Source organism: Acomys russatus, chromosome 11, assembly GCF_903995435.1.
Source record: "Acomys russatus chromosome 11, mAcoRus1.1, whole genome shotgun sequence".
NCBI classification, from domain to species: Eukaryota; Metazoa; Chordata; class Mammalia; order Rodentia; family Muridae; genus Acomys; species Acomys russatus.
Genome location: NC_067147.1, coordinates 8,139,281 through 8,159,557, shown reverse-complemented (window position 1 = coordinate 8,159,557; position 20,277 = coordinate 8,139,281). Strand labels below are relative to the sequence as shown.

The 20,277-nt window shown below is 41.8% G+C and overlaps 1 protein-coding gene and 1 non-coding gene across 2 annotated transcripts in view; one reads left to right on the top strand and one right to left on the bottom strand.

Moving 5' to 3' along the window:
- Uggt1 (UDP-glucose glycoprotein glucosyltransferase 1) overlaps positions 1 to 20,277 on the bottom strand; it is a 105,872-nt gene that overhangs the window by 74,058 nt on the left and 11,537 nt on the right. Inside the window, exons 4-9 of the mRNA XM_051152810.1 lie at positions 17,520 to 17,650; positions 15,360 to 15,472; positions 11,272 to 11,446; positions 8,855 to 8,951; positions 7,647 to 7,725; positions 5,754 to 5,854 (exon numbers count right to left, since the gene is read on the bottom strand). Of these exons, the coding sequence (XP_051008767.1) occupies positions 5,754 to 5,854; positions 7,647 to 7,725; positions 8,855 to 8,951; positions 11,272 to 11,446; positions 15,360 to 15,472; positions 17,520 to 17,650 (696 nt within the window). The remainder of the gene's footprint in view (positions 1 to 5,753; positions 5,855 to 7,646; positions 7,726 to 8,854; positions 8,952 to 11,271; positions 11,447 to 15,359; positions 15,473 to 17,519; positions 17,651 to 20,277) is intronic.
- Positions 791 to 897, top strand: LOC127196005 (U6 spliceosomal RNA). Its single transcript, XR_007831412.1, has one exon. It is a non-coding gene; the product is annotated as a U6 spliceosomal RNA (small nuclear RNA).

The following is a 20,277-nucleotide window of genomic DNA, read 5'->3' as shown; positions in this document are numbered from 1 at the left end:
GGAGTTTTTACTAAGTTATTCATGATCTACACCCATAAAATCCTAGGACACATGCTAACACGTTTAGCAGAAACAAACTTGAGCCAAATCCTGTTGTCTTCTAGATTTACAATTTATCACAAAATACAGCATTAAGATTATTTACCAAAGCCGGGCGTGGTGACTCACGCCTTTAATCCCAGCACTCGGGAGGCAGAGGCAGGCGGATCGATGTGAGTTCGAGGCCAGCCTGGTCTACAAAGTGAGTCCAGGACAGCCAAGGCTACACAGAGAAACCCTGTCTCGAAAAACCAAAAAAAAAAAAAAAAGATTATTTAGCAAATGGTGGGCAGGAGAGCTGGCCCTGCCCCTGCTGGCCACCTCATGCTTGTGCCTGCCTGCAGTGGTGTGGGTTTGGGCAAGGCTCTCCACAGCTGATGGCTTCTGGTGGGAGTGCGCAGATGGAAAAAGACTCACCTTCCCTTGGGGAGATGGGCCAAGGGAAGTTTGGCCATGATCCAGGAAGTATATGGAGACAACATAAAACAGACTTGGTTGGGGTGGGGGGATGTCATAGGGGAGGAGGGGACAGACATGGTAGGACTGGGAGGAGAGTAAGATCAGAATGTACAATGTGAGGCTCTCAAATCACCTTATTTTTTTAAAAAAAAGAAGATTTAGCAAATGACCTTGGGGAAAAAATATCTTGAGAATAATTTGGAACATTCTTTAGAACAGAAAAGTGAACATATATTCTGTCCCTATGTGCCTTTAACATTCTACAGATACACAGCTTAAGAAATGTAATGCAGTGCTCGCTTCGGCAGCACATATACTAAAATTGGAACGATACAGAGAAGATTAGCATGGCCCCTGCGCAAGGATGACACGTAAATTCGTGAAGCGTTCCATATTTTTGATACGACTTTCTCACGTACTCTGGTGCCTCACATTTGACCATGTCCCCTGGAGGGGGAGACCTGGTGGCACTCAGAGGAAGGACAGCAAGTAGCCAAGAAGAGACTTGATACCCTATGAGAATATATAGGGGGGACATAATCCCCTCAGGAACAGTCATAGGGGAGGGGAAATAATGGGAAAATGGGGGGGTGGGGGGGAATGGGAGGATACAAGGGATGGGATAAACATTGAGATGTAACAAGAATAATTAATAAAAAAAAATAAAAAAGAAAAATAAAAATAAAAAAAATAAAATAAAAATTCCATGATAAGAATGTAAAAAAAAAAAAGAAATGTAATGCATACAGGAGACCAACTAGATAGCTCAGTGAGTAGAGGTGCTTGCTGCCTACAATGTAAGCCTGATCAGTTGAATTCAATTTCGTGAAACCCAAATAAAGGTGGAGAAATCAAATACTCAAAGGTGTCCTCTAACCACCACATGGGCACTATAGCACACCAGCCTACACATGCACAGTGATAATAAATATACTTTAAAATGCATGCAAGACTGTGCTTATAGCTCAGTAGTAGAACGCACACCCAATATGTGAGGCCCTAGATTCAACCCTCAGCACTATTTTTTTTTTTTAAGTACAAACCTAAATTTTAAAACTGAAACTTAGGTCTTTAAAATGTATGCATAAAACCAGCGAATATGATGTTTACAGGGAATTTCCTTTCTTCTCTTCATCATTCTGTCTTTAAAATCTATGGTACTCCAATCATCAAAGTATATGCATAAATGGAGAAGAATCCCAGATCAATGGCATAGGCCAAATGATTGATTCTCAACAAGATCAGAGAAGAAAATTTCCCCAAACCAATGACAGAAATAGACACAGATACAAGAAGCGCATAGAACACCAAAAAGACAAGACCAGAAAACAAACTTCCATAGAATATCATAGTTAAAGCACTGAATATACAAAACCAAGAAAGACTATGAAAGCTACAAAAGAAAAAATAGAAGCCACGATAAGGGAAAACCCAGCAGACTAACAGCTGATTTCTCAGTAGAAACTTTGTTAGTTTGTCTGGTTGGTTGGTTGGTTGGTTTTTGGATTTTGGTTTTTGGTTTTTGGTTTTGCAAGACAGGGTTTCTCTGTGTAGCCTTGGCTGTCCTGGACTTGTTTTGTAGACCAGACTGGCCTTGAACTCACAGAGATCTGCCTGCCTCTGCCTCGAGTGCTAGGATTACTGGCATGTGGTATCGTGCCCAGCTTTCAGTAAAAACTTTGAAAGCCAGAAGATCTGGAGCAAAGCACATTAAGTTCTAAGAGGCCATGGATGCCAAGCTAGATTACTGTACCCAGCAAAAGTATCTGCCATAGTGAAGGAGAAAGACAAACTTTCCATGACCTAAGAAGGCTTCAAGAACTCCTGTTTACAAACCAATCCTAAAGATAATACTGGAAGCACTAATGCCAGACTAGAAGGATGAATAATGATATCTAGAAAGAAAACAAATGATGCCATAATTAATGAAACAAAAAGTACAACTGAGAACATAAACTTTTAGGGAGAAAAATGTCTGCAATCAACACATACCTCTCAATAATAATTATTAATGGCCTCAATTCCCCAATCAAAAGACAGAGGCTGGCTGAATGGATTAAGAAACAAAGATCCAATTCTGTATTATGTATGAGAAACTCATGACAGCTTTAAATACAGGCACCACCTCAGTAAGGAAGAATGGGAAAAGCACTGCAAGCAGATGGACAAAAAACCAAGCAGACGTTGCTGTCCTAGCAACTAAACAGACCTAAGCTAACCTAAAACTAACCAGAAGACATGAAGGACATTTCACTCCACACAAGAGAAGAGTTAACCAAGAAGACACTATAACTAAGCATATATACATCAAATTCTGGTACACCCAATTTCATAAAAAACAAAACAAAAACAAAAAACCTTGCTATTCAAATTAAAATCAAAGATTAACATTAATACAATAATAATAGGTAATTCTGATACCACACTGCTGTCATCGATAAAAAAGAACTTAGCAGAGAAACATGAGAATTAAGTAATGTCATACATCAAACAGACTTAACAGATTATAAAGGATTACACATAAACACTAAGAAAATATACATTCTACTCTGCAGCCCATGGGAACTTCCCAAAAAAAAGACCACATCCTAGACACAGAACAAATCATAACAAATTCAGAAAGATAGAAACAACACCATGTATACTATCTGACCACAATGCAAAAAACTTAAAATCAACAGCCAACAAATCTCTAGTAAGTAGACAAACTCACGAAGGTTACACAACTCATTGTTGAATGACGAATAGATCAAAGGGGAAAAAAAAAATCAAGAAAAGTCCTGGAACTGAATAAAAATGAAAACATAGCACAACAGAAATCTCTGGGGTACATTAAAATCAAATAAATTTATAACACTAAGTGCTTACATTACAAAATTAGGGGGGCTAGAGAGGTGGTTCAGTGGTTAAGAGCACTGTCTGCTCTTCTAAAGGACCAGAGTTCAGCTCCAAGCTTCCACATGGCAGCTCACACCTGTCTGTAACTCCAGTTCCAGGGGATCTGACACCCTCACACCAATGCACATAAAATAAAAAGTAAATAAATTTTTTTTAAAATTAGAAAGACTACAAATAAATGACTAAGAATTTAGAAAAACAAGAACAAAACAAACCCAAGACCAGTAGATGGCAAAAATGTTAAAATCCAGACCAGAATTTCATAAACTAGAAATGAAGGAAGCAATACAAAGAACCAACAAATCTGAAGAGCTGATTCTTTGAGAAGATAAACAAGACTGACAGCCCCTTGGCCCAATTAACCAAAAGAAAAGAGGAGATAAGCAAAATTAATAGAATCAGAAATGAACAGTGAAACATCACAATAGACACCAAAGAAATCCAGAACAACTTAAGAAAATAAGTTAAAAACCTAAATTGTATTAAGTTGGAAAATCTAAAAGGAATGGACAGATTCCTAGATCCAAGCAAACCACTGAAGTTAAACCAAGAAAAGACCGACAGCCTAACAGACCGTGACAAAGGAGATTTCAAACAGTAAATATAAAGCCTTGCAGCTAAAGAGGGTTCAGGCCCCGATGGAGTCACACAGAATTCTACCAAACTTTCAAAGATCTACAGCCAATATTTCTTAAATTTATTTTTAAAAATTAGAAACAGAAGGAATATGTCCAAACTTCTACTAAGTCAGTACTTCAATAACAAGAATAAAAATATGATAAAAAAAGAACACTACAGGCCAATATCATGATGAAAATATATTCATAAATCCTCAGTAAAATACCTACAAATCCCATAAAGACAGATGTCAAAAAAAAGTATCCACCATGACAAAGTTAACTTTATCCCCAAGATACAGTGAGAGTTCACCATATATAAGTGGGTAAATGTAATAAATCATATAAACAGATAAACAACCATATAACCATCTCTAGCCAGGCATGGTGGCACACCTTTAATCCCAGCACTCAGAAAGCAGAGGCAGGCAGATCTCTGAGTTGGACGCCAGCCTGATCTACATAGTTCTAGGCCAGCGAAGACAACATGGTGAGATCTTTTCTCAAAACAAACAAAAAAATCATGGGGCCACCTTAATATATGCAGAAAAAAATCCTTTGACAAATCCAACATGCCTTCATGATAAAAGTCTAATAAAGCCGGGCATGGTGGTGCAAACCTTTAATCCCAGCACTGGCAGAGGCAGGTGGCTCACTGTGAGTTAGAGGCCAGCCTGGTCTACAAAGATAGTCCAATATAGCCAAGGCTACACAGGGAAACCCTGGCGGGAGGTGGGGGGTGAGTCTAATAACACTAGAGAGACCACATTTCATCATAATGAAGGCTATATATACACAGCCAATATTATTCTAAGTGGAGAAAAACTCAAATCCCATTAAATTTAGGAAGGAAACAGTTGTCCCTTATCCCTACGCCTTTGCAATACAGTGCCCAAAACACTAACTGGAGCAATAAAGCAAGGGTAGGAAATTGAGGGGTCATAAATAGGAAAAGAAGTCAAACTATATCTCTATTTGCAGATGACCTGATATTATCTATAAGAGATCCCAAATTCCACCAGAAAACTTAAAAAAAAAAGTCAACAATTTCAGCAAAGTGGCAGGATACAAAAGTGAACTTGGAAAAACCAACAGATTTTCTATACACCAACAACAAACATGCTGAGAAAGAGAGAATCGGTCTTAGCAGGGATGAGACCCTAGGTGGTTATCCAATACCAAGTCGTCAGCTCTGAAAGCATTTACACACAGCAACACTAAACATACTAGGAGTGTGTGTGTGTGTGTGTGTGTGTGTGTGTGTGTGTGTGTGTGTGTACACACAAAGGTAAGGACAATGATTTAAAAAGAGGCCAAAAATTTGAAAGGGAGCAAGGGGAGGAGATGGGGGAGAGGAAAGGAGGGAAGTGGTGTAATTGTATTTCACTTTTAAAATGGCGGGTGTGTGTATGTGTGTGTGTGTGTGTGTGTGCACACGCGCGCATATATGTATATAAAATCAGAATCTGTGGTACTCTCAGAATCTAGTAGATTTCATTCAAACTCTGCCCTTCTCTGCCCTAGGACATGGTTCTATTCCTTAGCTCATCCTGCCAATCATCCTGTCTGGCCACAGTGCTGGGATACAGGCTACAGTACAAATGCTGGCCACAGTGGTGCTGGGAGCCATGCTAGACAAGCACTCCAACAGCCGAGCTACATCACCAACCCAAGTTCTGCATTTTTTTGTACCACAAAATATAGTGACAAAACTGTCAGTGGCCTCTGAGTTTCCATTACCTTGTAGCTGCCAGACCTTCAAGGGCGCCATCTCATTGGTGCTCTCCACAAGATGCTTCCGGAATTCTTTCAACTGCCCTTCCAAGTTGGGGTGCAGTTCTCTGACAGAAACAGAATCAGTTATTTTCGATATTTTCTCTCATAATACACTTAGTGAAGGACTCCAATTTTATCTTCATAATTTCCCCCTCCCAAACCTAAAAAAAATTCCTTCAATTCAGACAAAAGGTTTGAAGGCACAGTAGTTGTCCTCTAAAAGTAAGTTGATAGCACATATTTTACATGAAGCTTTTGTGTTATGAATGCAGAAAACCACGGGATCTATCACCCAAAGACCCACAAAATGGGGCCAGTGAGACGGCTCAGCGGTAAAGGCTTGCCACCAAGCATGGCAGCCTGCGTTGGAGCTCCAGGACTCAGATAAAGGAATCAGAGAACCAAGCCCATGTGCATAGCATGGTACTCATGGACTGCCCCTGCAAAACACACACACGCACCCACGCACGCACCCACGCACGCACCCACGCACGCACCCACGCACGCACCCACGCACGTGCGAGCACACATCTAGAAAGAGCATTAAAGCGATTCTGGAGATCTTTTTTTTTTCCCTCAAGACAGGGTTTCTCTGTGTAGCCTTAGGCTGTCCTGGACTCGATTTATAGACCAGGCTGCCTCGAAATCACAGCACTCTGCTTGCCTCTGCCTCCCGAGTGCTGGGATTAAAGACTGTGTGCCACCATGCCCAGCTGATTCTGGAGATCTTGATTAAATAAAAATGGTACCTAACCATAGCCACATCCAAAAGTGATGATAATCAAGGTCCTAAGCATTGAACCAAAGCAACATAGTAATTCAATTGGAAATGAAGACATTGCTTCCTGAACTAGAAACTTGGTTAAATTACTTCATTCAGCCAAATGTCACACTGAAGTACATGAAAAGTGAGCCTAGCATATGTTATTTATTCTTTTTTTTTTTTAAGGCAGCACACCACAGGTGTTCTAATTGAAATTCCCACACAGCAGAATTCAGGGCTCTGAAATTTTTATCAAGTCACCACAGTTAAGAATAATTTTCTGCTATACATTTGATGTTTTCACAAAATGATTTATGGATTATGAAACAAATTCCATCATTAAAATCATCTTTTGCCGGGTGTGACTGCCCATGACTTTGACCTGCAGCCAGGAGGCAAAGGCAGACAGATCTCTGTGTGGTTGAGAATAGCCTGGTCTGTACAGAGAATTCCAGACAAACCAGGGTTACAAACTGAGACCCTGCTACAAAATACCACAACATGTGCCAGGTGTGGTGGCGCACACCTTTAATCCCAGCGCTCAGAATTCAGAGGCAGGTGGATCTCTGTGAGTTCGAGGCCAACCTTGTCTACAGAGAGAGCTTCAGAACAGTCAAGGCTACACAGAGAAACCCTGTCTCAAAAAACCAAAAAAGTAAAAAAAGAAAAAACCATTTCCTGTTGGCTGATAGAACATATTTCTGTTGAGTGTTTTTAAAGTCTACTATGAGGCTTTTGCTTATTTTTTCAGGTTCTGCTCAGCATAAGAAAATAGCTTCGGTTACTCTAGCTTAAAGTCCACACTACCACCAACATTGTGAACATCAGCAACACAATTGATCTATTCTGTTACTCCATCAACACAATGACATGTAACTTTATGTCATCAACTGAGTAGAAAAGAAAAATGCACGCCAGCCACCGGCAGGTAGCCAGTGCCGGCCAAGAGCGTGAGCTTCAACATTAGCAGCTGCGCTGAGGGGGCGGTGGGCTTTCTCTGCATGGACTACACACAGGAAGTGCTAGCAGACAGCAACAAGAGCAACAGTAGGAATGAACGCACGGAGCCATCTTGTCAACATAAATTAACATACCTTAATTTTCCAAAAAGGAACCCCTGAACTTCATCAATAGGATCATTCTCACCAATGACTGTGGTATTTACGTCAGTTCCTATAGAGACATAGTGAAGACATGTCTAGTAGCTCAGACCAGAAAATGTTAACTTCACAATGTCTGAACGTTAAATGTCAATGCTTCAATTTACATTTCAATGTAGCCTTTTAAACCAACAGTGTTTTAATATTTTTATTTTCCTAGACAAAATAAGAATGTATTTTCTCTTAAGCCTTAGAAAATTTTACATTAAAAATTTCAAAATTAAGCTGGGTGTGGTGGCACACACCTTTAATCGGGCACTCAGGGAGGCAGAAGCAGGCAGATCTCTGTGAGTTCGAGGCCAGCCTGGTCTACAAATCAAGTCCAGGACAGCCAAGGCTATATAGAGAAACCATGTCTTGGAAAAAAAAGAAAGAAAATAAAAAGGTTTTTTCAAAGTTATTAGATTTAATAAAAGTTTTTTATGTTTAAAATATTTTTTTAAAAAACGATAGGCAGTAAAACTTTCGGTTGAAAAAAATTCAGGGAAAGGTATGAGGACTCAGTCCTTTAGTCCCGGCACTTAGGAGGCAGAGGCAGGAGGATCGCGGTGAGTTAAGGGCAGCCTGGTCTGCAGGGTGACTCGCGGACAGCCAGGGCTACAGAGAGAATCTGTCTCAAAAACAACAACAACAATAACAATAACAACAGAATCATCCATTAAGCCTGGGATGCTTACATTTTTGTGCTGGAATGACACAGTAATGCTTATTTGTGACAAATATGATATCAGCAATATCTGTTACTGTCTACTAAATTATTTTCTGCAAAAATCACCATATTAAACCTTTTCAACTTTTTTTTTCCCGCTTCTGTTTACTCTCATTTTTACTGTTTTGGAGACAGTCCAGGCCAGCCTTGAACTGTGACTCTCCTGCCTGAGTCTAAGACTGTTAATCACATACCACAATATCCACCCCAAATTATTCTACGTTATCAGAGTCTGCAGTGCCCATATACTCCTGAGGACAAACATCAGGACCTAGGAAATGAGCTGACGGCCACCCACTCAGACGAGGCAGAACCAGGACGGGAACACTGGCTCACGACACTCCTAACCCTGTTCTTTTTACTATGGGAGCCAGTTCCCCATTAACTCATATTAAAGGCAAGAGAACACGCTGGTCTGATTTTACAAATTCACCTTTCACCTGAGTATCATCCTTGGCCTTGTACTCCGTGCTCTTAATTGCCAGTTCCACGCCATAGCCAGAAAGGTAAACAGGCTCCTTCCTCGGATTCTGCAAACAGAGCAAGAATTCCACGGTCACCACCTGGCTCATTATGAGGCTGCTGAAAAAGAGTCACGTTCTTGTGGATGTACAGCCACTAGTGGGTGTCCCATGCTCCAGTGCGTGGCCCCAGAAGCAGGCACGTATGGACAACACTAACTGGACTTAGTGGGTTATTATTTTTAAAGTAGGAGGACGGGCTGGAGAGATGGCTCAGAGGTTAAGAGCACTGGCTGCTCTTCCAGAGGTCCTGAGTTCAACTCCCAGCAACCACATGGTGGCTCATAATATCCATCTATAGTAAGATCTGGAGCCCTCTTCTGGCCTGCAGGCACACATGAAGGCAGAACATAGTATGGATAAATCTTTAAAAAGAAAAAAAAAAAAAGGAGGGCATGAAGATAGAAGGGGGTGTTCTGTGGGGAGTGAAGGAGTGAACCTTAACCAGTATCCAACCTCCAGAGAGGAGGGTTAGGACAAAGGGTTCCTCACTGCTTCCAAACAAAGCCATGGTCAAGCAGGCCTGACTTATACTCACACAGAGGAGCTGGCAGAGAAGGAGCCAGAGGGTTCTCTCAAGCACACAGATCCAAGAACTAGATCCTCAACAGTACAAAAAAAAAAAAAAAAGTAATAATAATTCTGGCCAGGGGCTGGAGAGACCTCTCAGAGGTTAAAAGCACTGTCTGCTCTTCTAGTGGTCCTGAGTTCTACATGGGCTGTCATTTAGACTACATCTCACTAATGATTTTCTTCTTGATTAAAAGAAAAAGGGGGAGGGGGCCTACCCAGATATAAGACCTCGGACCAGGCTGGAATGATGGCTCAGCGGTTAAGAGCACTGACTGCTCTTCCAGAGGTCGTAAATTCAATTCCCAGCAACCACATGGTGGCTCACAGCCATCTATGATGTGATCGGATGCCCTCTTCTGGCTTGCAACTGTACATGCAGGCAGAGCATTGTATACATAATAAATAAATAAATCTTCTTTAAAAAGATAAGTTTCCATTTACTGTAAGATTAAATTGCTGTTAAAAAAAAAAAAAAAAAAAGACCTTGGATCTTGGATCAATTAAACACTGCATATCTGCAGCCAAAAGAGGCAGGCCCACTGGTACCTTAACCTAAAAAAACAAATCAAGTGATGGTTAAATGTCTTCTCTCTGTCCCTCTCTGGAGGCTGAGAGGCCCTCACACTGTTTCTAGTCAATCCAGCACCTTTCAAAGTGTCTGAAAACAGATCATGATTCCATCACTATCCAGTCAGTCTTCATACTTAGCTCTATGCAGTTCATTTTAAAATAAAATCCAAACAATTACACCACTTTTTAAGTATAATTGTTTGCCATTTCTGACGAAGATTGAAGAAATGTCTTAGCAGGTAAAGCCCTTCCACTCAAGAATGAGACCGCAGTTCAGATCCCTAGCACCCAGACTGGTGTGGCAGCTTGCCTGTAATTCTAACCCATACAAGGCAGAAACAGGGAGAGCCCTGAGCAAGCTGGCTAGCTAGACTAGCTCAATCCATCCACTGAGGAGAGACTGTGCCTCAAGGAATGGAGGAAAGTGAGTGGTGAGCCATCAGGTAGTTATTCAATATCTACTTCAGACCTCCACATGCACATGATGGTCCCACACACAGATGTAAACACACAACACACATGTACATACACTGTATATACACACTCCTAAAAAGAGAAAGTAAAAAAAAAAAAATTAATTAAAAAATGTCATGTGTGGTAGCACCCACTGTGGTCCAGCACTTGGGAGGCAGAGATAGGTGAATCACTGTGAGTTTGAGGTCAGTCTGGTCTACATAGTGAGTGCTAGGCTAGCCAGAGTTAAACAGTATCTCAAAAAAAAGAATTGATGGAGTTAGAGGGAGAGAGGGGGAGAAAGAGATGAGTGAGAGAGAACACCAAAACAGAAAGAAAGATCTAATAAAAATATTGGATCCCCCCCAAAATAGTTCAAATTAAATTATTTTAAAGGTTTATTTATTACTATATGTAATCTATTATATATATGTGTGGAAAAATATAAATGTATATGTAAGAAAAAATTTTTACAGAATAAAAAAAAAGGTTTATTTATTATTATGTACACAGTGCTCTGTCTGCATTTATACCCACAGGCCAAAAGACGGCATCAGATCACATTATAGAGATGGTTGTGAGTCACCATGTGGTTGCTGGGAATTGAACTCAGAACCTTTGGAAGAGCATACAGGGCTCTTAACCTCTGAGCCAGCTCTCCAGCCCCATATTAAATTATAAGGTCATTGTACACAAATTAATATTACGAACATTGTAAATAGTCAATACTTACAGATATGTAATGTCTGAATACATAATTAATTTTGCCTTCGTTGCTCTTTGATATAAGTTGGTGATGAATATTAGAAAACTCTTCATGGCCAATCTCAGAGTAAAAAATGACCACTGGACTTTCAGGATTTGATGAGGGATATCTGTGATCTCCTTTGAATAATAAAGGTTTAGGTCTGGAAATAAATATTAAAAGCTTAAAATTTTCAAGTAAAAAATTTGTAAACAAAAACCAGGACACTTTTGACAACAACTTTAAGAACTTAGTACAGATTTTTAAGTATCTTTACATGGCATCACATTCCTAGCTTGCATATGGATACTGTCAAGTATCAGTTTTACTTGTTCATGATCATAAACATAAATCATATGAATATTAATTATAAAATACTGAGTTGGATTAAACATTATCAATCCCTAAGAAAGAAGGGAAGGGAAGCCAGGATGCACACCAAGCCTCATAACACTAAATCTCACTAGTAGACTGCTTACCTAGACACATGTGGAGTGTGACTTATCTGAAAACATACTGTGCAAATAATGTAAGCAGCAGGTAAAACTTTGCAACTTGTAAGCTACAGCAAGTCTCCCTTCTCTGCCATGTTTGCTACTATGATCTTCCTATAATGAATTTAACTTTTCAGCTTTCTTTTTTTGGTTTTCCGATACAGGGTTTCTCTGTGTAGCCCTGGCTGGCCTCGAACTCATGACATCTCACTGCCTCTGCTGCCCAAGGGCTGGGATTAAAGGTGTATGCCACCACTGCTCCTTCATTTTTTTAAGCTTCTCAAAATACAAACAAAAAATTAAAACCACCACACTCCTTAGACTGGCATCAAGACATTAAAAGTTCTTAAAACATGACTTACTGTGGTGGTTTGAAAGAAAAACATCCCCTATAGGCTCATGTATTTAAATACTTGGTCCCCAGTTGGTGGCTCTGTTTGGAGGGAAGTTAGGAAGCTTTGGAACTCGGAGGAAGAACTACTGGGGACAGGCTTTCAGAGTTTATCGTCTTGACACATTCCAGCTCTTGCTCTTTCTGCTCCCTGTGTGTGGATGAGATCTGAGCTCTCACTTCCTCTTCCTGCCACCATGCCTGCCCTGCTGTGATGGACACAGCCTCCTGAATCACACCTGCCCTGCCGTGATGGACACAGCCTCCTGAATCACACCTGCCCTGTCGTGATGGACACAGCCTCCTGAATCACACCTGCCCTGCCATGATGGACACAGCCTCCTGAATCACACCTGCCCTGCTGTGATGGGACACAGCCTCCTGAATCACACCTGCCCTGCCATGATGGACACAGCCTCCTGAATCACACCTGCCCTGTCGTGATGGACACAGCCTCCTGAATCACGGCTGCCCTGCCGTGATGGACACAGCCTCCTGAATCACACCTGCCCTGTCGTGATGGACACAGCCTCCTGAATCACGGCTGCCCTGCCGTGATGGACACAGCCTCCTGAATCACGGCTGCCCTGCCGTGATGGACACAGCCTCCTGAATCATGCCTGCCCTGTCGTGATGGACACAGCCTCCTGACTCACGGCTGCCCTGCCGTGATGGACACAGCCTCCTGAATCACGGCTGCCCTGCCGTGATGGACACAGCCTCCTGAATCATGCCTGCCCTGCCATGATGGACACAGCCTCCTGAATCACGGCTGCCCTGCCGTGATGGACACAGCCTCCTGAATCACGGCTGCCCTGCCGTGATGGACACAGCCTCCTGAATCACGGCTGCCCTGCCGTGATGGACACAGCCTCCTGAATCACGGCTGCCCTGCCGTGATGGACACAGCCTCCTGAATCATGCCTGCCCTGCCATGATGGACACAGCCTCCTGAATCACGGCTGCCCTGCCGTGATGGACACAGCCTCCTGAATCACGGCTGCCCTGCGTGATGGACACAGCCTCCTGAATCATGCCTGCCCTGCCATGATGGACACAGCCTCCTGAATCACGCCTGCCCTGCCGTGATGGACACAGCCTCCTGAATCACGGCTGCCCTGCCGTGATGGACACAGCCTCCTGAAACTGTGCTGCTTAGGGGCTTTTTTTTGTTTTTGTTTTTGTGTTTTGGTGTGTGTGTGTGTGTGTGTGTGTGTGTGTGTGTGTTTGTATACATGACATAAGCTAAAGTTATTTAGGAAAAGGGAAATTCAGTTGAGAAAAGGCTCCCATCAGACTGGTCTGTAGGCCAAGTCTGTAGGGCATTTTCTTGATTAATGATTGATGGGGGACGGCTTGGCCCACTATTGGCGGTGTCATCCTTAAATAGATGCTGAGTTATAAGAGAAAGCAGGCTGGGCAACGTGCTTCTAGGTTCCTGCCTTGCTTTCCCCTGATCAGAGACTATAAGCCAAATAAACGCTTCCTTCCCAAAATTGCTTCTTATTTGTAGTGTTTTATCACAGCAATAAGAAGCAAAGTAGGACAGAAACCTTACGCCAACGTAAATGCTCCATTACATTGTCTCTCATCGTGGTACTCAATCATAGCAACAAAGAAGTAACTAACATACCCACAACCTCTATTCTAATAACTACTCAACAAAGATAACCACAGATGAAAAAATATGTTCCTTATCATAGGAAAGTTCCAAAATTGGGAACAAGTTGAAAAACCATCAGCAGGACATTTTTACATAGGACAATGCGCAGGTGTTAAAAATACTGAAGTACACCTACACGCACTAAGTGGAAAGACGCCTCTGAACAGAAATAGGCCTACCTACTTGTACAGATTGAAAGCCATAAAAAACGCCTGACAGAACACATAATAGACTATTAAAAGTAGTTCTAATCTCTCAGAAGAGACACCACTCTTTATGTAGGTCTGCACTATTGCTCTAACAAACTAAACAAAATTTTAAAAGAACTACAAAGTCTCCAATGATGTTTCACCCAAGAGAGCATCTCCCCCAGTGGCCATTCTCAGCCTTATCCATACCCTGCCTCTGAGTGCCTGGAACATAAAGAGCTTATTGGTTGTCATCCTCAGTAAGAGACACTCAGGCCATTTGTTGGGCAGCCATAGTACAGTTGTCATTACACAAGACATACACAACCAAAAGTCCCATTAACGTCTGTGGTAGAACGAGCGATCACCACATGGCCTTAGAGCAGGTTCAGAGAGAGGCAGCTGCTCCAGCCAGAGAGACAGACACATACATACTGCAAGTGCCCACTGCAGAACTCAGCCTCTTCATGCAAAGGAAAGTGCACATTCATTATTCAAATCAAGTTTCAATTATCTTTTAAGTACTGTCTGTTGTTGGTAATAATATCCTAAAAGAGCATTATCATTAGTCTCTGCTACTTCAGGTCTCAGCGTTTTGAACAGACAGCATTCCTTGATAAGCTAACAACAAAGTCCATAAAATCTCTCAGAAAAAAAAAAAAAAATCACTGCCCAATAAACAGGAATATCAAATACTCTGGTTCTGAAACAAGAGAAAGCAAAGTAAGCCGGGCGTGGTGGCGCACACCTTTAATCCCAGCACTCAGGAGGCAGAGGCAGGCGGATCGCTGTGAGTTCAAAGCCAGCCTGGTCTACAAAGTGAGTTCAGGACAGCCAAGATAACACAGAGAAACCCTGTCTCAAAAAGCCAAAAAACAAAAACAAAAAGAGAAAGCAAAGTCATCTGCCTCCTCTTACAACACTATTTTAAGTAACGGAGCCAATGCTCATACCTGGTCCGTGTCCGGCTTGCGGCTATACTCTAGTACATACATAAATGGAGAGCTAGGACCATCAGAGGGGCTATGCATGCACCACATGTTCATAACCCTAGCGCGTGAGAGGCCTACACAGGAAGATTGAGTTCAAAACCAGCCCAGTCTACAAATTAATTTCTTTCTCAAGAACCAAACAAACAGAGAGACAAAAATCAGCCAGGCATAGACACATATGCCTTTAATCCAAGCACCCTGGAGGAAAGCAGAGCAGTCTCTGTGAGTTCGAGGCCAGCCTGGTCTGTTCTAGTTCTAGGCCAGGACTACAGAGTGAGAATACCTGAAATAAACAAAGAAGACAATAAAATAAAACTCAACTCAGAGAGCACATGTAACGCAACCAACCTGTCAGGTGCAGACAGCACAAGAGTCTCCAGGGTATCAAGATCACAAGTCTGCTTCCCATGTACTGAAAAAAATGATGCACATCCTTCCGGTGGAGGCTCATCGACTGCTATCTGTGAGGGAAGACAAATACATATTCTACTCAAGGTTAAGACAGAAATCTATCATTTAATGAACATGTGATTGAATGACAATCCACCATCAATACAAGGAAAAACTAAGCCGGGTGTGGTGGCACACACCTATAATCCCAGCACTCAGGGAGGCAGAGGCAGGCAGATCTCTACAAATTCAAGGCCAGCCTGGTCTACAAAGCAAGTCCAGGACAGCCAAAGCTACACAGAGAAACCCTGTCTCAAAAAATCAAAACCACCAAAAACAAAAACAAAAAAAGCAAAAACTACCATCTGCTGAACAGCCATTGAGGGTCAAGATGATAAGAACGCTCCAAGACGGAACTGTGATTCAGTTCCTCCATATCACCCCAGGAGGTTCAGTACTAGTGTTATCATTCCACAAGAGAAAGTTGAATTTTTACCTCTGTCTCAGAATTAGCAACAGATAGGTTGTACATTCAAAACACCCTTGGCTCAAAATGGCAGAAACTTTGTATGTATGGTGTGTGTGTGTGTGTGTGTGTGTGTGTGTGTGTGTGTGTGTGTGTGTGTGTGTGTGTACCTACATATACATGTTGAGGTCAGAAGTTAACATGCAGCGTCCTTTCTAGAATATTCCTCAAGTTTATTTTTTGAGGCAGGTTCTTTCGTTGAACCTGAAGCTCACCAATTCACCAGGATGAATAGATGACAAACTTCAGGGATCTCGTGCTTATACCCCCAGATTAGTGGTATGTCCAAGCCTTTGCTAGAGATGTTCCCAAGTGCAGTGAGTAGCAGTTTCCACAGAAACCCAACTGTCCAAAGCACCTAGAACAAGTGATGGCAGAGGACTCAGCCCTAAATGGGACAGCTGTCATCACACTCTGCAGAGGAGGGGTAGAAAGAGCGCAAGAGCAGAGGATGAGACGTGCAGGAAGAAATGTCTTTTCTGGGCATACAGCAGCTTCACTCAAATTCACTGCACTTGTGGCGGTATGCACACAGCCTGTACACGAGCAGGCCATTCAAGTGAAGAGCCACAGGCCTCAGCCCTACCTCCAGGACTACTTGCAGTTAAGGGTTACTGGCAGAGGGGGTGGCATTTGCCTTAATGGCGCAGCTCCTGTGATGTTCCCCTGCTCCAGTACATAGTCTCCTACCTAGCTCTGTGAAGGAACTCTAACTAAACTCAGCAGGCCACACTCAAAAGGCACGGAAATAGCAGAGAGATTTGTTGAGAAGTGTTCCACGCAGTTCATCCACTCTGAGTGCTTGTCCGTACTTGTTTTGTTTTATAATACAGGATGGTTTTAACACCTGCTCAAACAAATGTCTAGTTGGGATATACACATCTGCTTTCAAAATCTAAACAAGACCCTGCAGTGACATTTTGAAGTCTTCCTCATGTTGCTATGTTCCTCTTTTCTTTTCCCTTTTCATTTATCACAGAATAGACCAGGTCGCTTTACTATAACGGCTCTCTGATCCTACATATTTGGACGACATCCCCTTGGCATTGCTGACACTGCCTATCTCTTGTATCTCCTGCTTTTACATCCAAAGGTTGTGACCAGAGTCAGGTCCACTGCTTTAGCAAGATTACATCTTCCAGACGGGGTTGCCTAGCAGCATGTGGCTGTCACTTTTCTTGTGATGATATTCTTTTCATTTCTCACATGAAAATACAAGTAAATAATTTTTAAAAAATTTTTATATCCAAGTCCAGCCCCAATGCAAGAAAAATAAAATACAATGGGCATAGCGGTGATTGGTAAGGAGGTGTGGCTTGGAAGTCACATTTACTAATTTGCCTGGCATGCCCAATGCCCTGTGTTCCATCCCCAAACCAGGGAAGGAAGGAAACATCTATGACTTAAAGACCTCAGTGATTTAAAACCATCAGTTTTGCTCATTATTTAAAAATCAATCATTAATACCAGAAAATGTCGTCAGACAAAGAAAGTGGTAAATGTAAGTCAGTCTCAAGAGAACTAAAATCAAGTAAGTCCCCATGTCACACCCCTACAAAAGCCTGTCCTCTAGACACAATGATTTTTATTACCTGCTGGAAGGCTTGAATGGAGGCTGAGTAGGAACGAAGAGAGAGGCAAAATTTCAACAAATTCTGCTGCAGAGGTGAGAGAAACTGAAATGCAGCATCCAATATCGCGTTGTAATAGGACTGATCCGTTTCTGTCAAGGAAGCACATTAGCCGAAGAACTGCATGACTGCAGACAACCATGTAAGGCAGGTCAGTAAGGCAGAGCAAAGGCAGATGGTAAATGAACTTCCCCAGTGTTCCATCCAGGGCATCATCTTGAATTTCTGTCAAGTGACTAAAACTACCTGAGGTCCGTAACACAGACAGACTCTTCTTTTCTTCTTCTAAAGCATGCTGCTTGCCTGAACCACTATTTTCCTACTGGCAGAGATGGCTTCCTCCTGGCAGACACCAATCAGGAGAGCAGACTTCATCTCTACTCCATGCTCCCACAGACCAGTTACGTCGCTGCTGGGACCCCAGAGGACGGCTTTGTCTACCACACCACTGACTAAAGTGCATGTCACTGACATTGGACAGCAGAGACAGGCAATAGCTTATATCTTTGTACTCCCAGAACCTAGACTGTGTGATCCACTCAACTAAACTCTAAGGAGCACAACAAGATATCAAAAGATATTATAGTATCATAAAGGTTGATAAGCTAGACAAAGTTATTTAGGAAAAAAAAAGACATCTGAGTGCTACTATGAATAAATCCTCCAATAAACAAAAAGCAAAGTACAGAACTTGTTACACACCAAGTAATCATTTTTGCCAAAAGACTGTGAAATAAAGATGTGTGAGTATATGCACATATGTGTGTGTGAGGAGGGGGAGAAGAAGAAAAAAAAAAAAACACTATAGAATATAGTGTTGACTGCAGTATGAGCTATTTAAAAAATAAAATCTTCAATTAGAAAAATATTAGCTTGCCGTATGTGTCTGGACACACTTGTTTCAAGGGCACGTGAACATGCCTACATGTTTGTGCAGGCCCCAAAATTAGACCAGGCATCTTCCTTGGTGCTTGCATCTCTCCACTTATGTGTTAAGGCAAACTCTCACAGTGAGCCAGAGCCTCTCAGCTGCAGCTAGTCTACAAGGCAGCTTAATCCAGGGGTCCCCTTTTTCTGCCTCCTGAGTGCTTAGGTCACTGGTGACTGTCCCATCTGCCTGGTTTTTACATGGTTCTGGGATCTAAACACTTGCATAGTATGTGCTTTATCCACTGAGCCATCTCCCTAGGCCCAGTATTTACATTCTTTTTTTTTTTTTTTTTTTTAAAGAGAGGCCAGAGGGCATGGAGAAGAGCCTTGGCAGTTCCCTCCCCTTTCTTTTCTTTTATTTATAAATTGATTTATTTATTTTACATATGAGTACTCTATCTGCATGTATACTAGAAGAGAGGGCACCAGATCACATTATAGATGGTTGTGAGCCACCGTGTGGTTGCTGGGAATTGAACTCAGGACCTCTGGAAGAGCTGACAGTGCTCTTAACCACTGAGCCATCTCTCCAGCTCCAGTATTTACATTCTTGAAAGCAGAGTGCATCCGGTTCCATATGACATTAGCATCATCTTACATGGAAAAAGAAACCAGAAAGAAATACTTCAAAATGTTCACAAAAATTAATAATGTCAATCTTTGGGTGGCAGAACTATGAATAATGAAACATTTTTTTTTTTTGAATAATGAAACATTTAACATATGTTTATGAATTCACATCCCTGTTACACTAACCAAGAACATGTCATTTATATTAAAAGTTCATTTTAGCTGTTAAGACTTGAGGTTTTATTTTAAAACCTATACTGAAAATTTTATTTCATAAAATAGTAAAGGTAAAATATGTTTTCAGACGTATTTTATTGTTTTGAGTTTTGTGTTTGTCTGTGTGTTGGTACACACACATGTATGCCCTCAGAGCCAGGGGCATCGGATCCCCTTATGAGCTGCTGGATGTGGGAGCTGGGAATGAACCCCAGGTCATCTGAAAAGCATGCATGCATACCCTTAACCACTGAGCCAAGTCTCCAGATCTGTGAAATAACTTGTTATAAACAATTCTAGCTCACTCTAACTTATATGATTAAAACATAGATGCTGGCTCAAAATCTGTATGTATTTCTATCATGAGATTCAGATGTCATTAAAATGATATTTTAACAAAAATTTAAAAGTAGCCTATTCCATTTAACCTAACAATAGTCAGTTTCCAACCTTTTCTGCTCCAGTAAGAAGTCACACTTGAAACATAAAAAAACAGAAAGAAAGAAAGACAGACAGGCAGGCCAGGTGTGGTGGCACATGCCTTTAATCCCAGCACTCGGGAGCCAGAGGCAGGTGGATCTCTGTGAGTTCGAGGCGAGCTGGTCTAAAAAGTGAGTCCAGGACAGCCAAGGCTACACAGAGACACCCTGTCTTGAAAAACCAAAAAAAAAAAAAAAAAAGAAGTCACTGTTGTCAGTGTAGTGCTCAAGATTTTAGTGACAGTCATATGTCACTAAGGGATATATTTTCAGAGCAATGCACTATTGGGTGGGTGACTTTGTCACTGTGTAAATCAGTAAAGTACACTTACACAAATTATGACAACTAAGAGGTCACTGGGTAGCATCTTACGGCATCACTCTCATGTATGTGGCCCATCCCAATCAGATGTCAATGGGTAGCACATGACTATGTCCTCTATTAGCATACTGGACTAGCAACGTCAACAACCTATACTACATCTTTCATATTAGGAAGTGCTCAAGAAAGCACACCATAAACT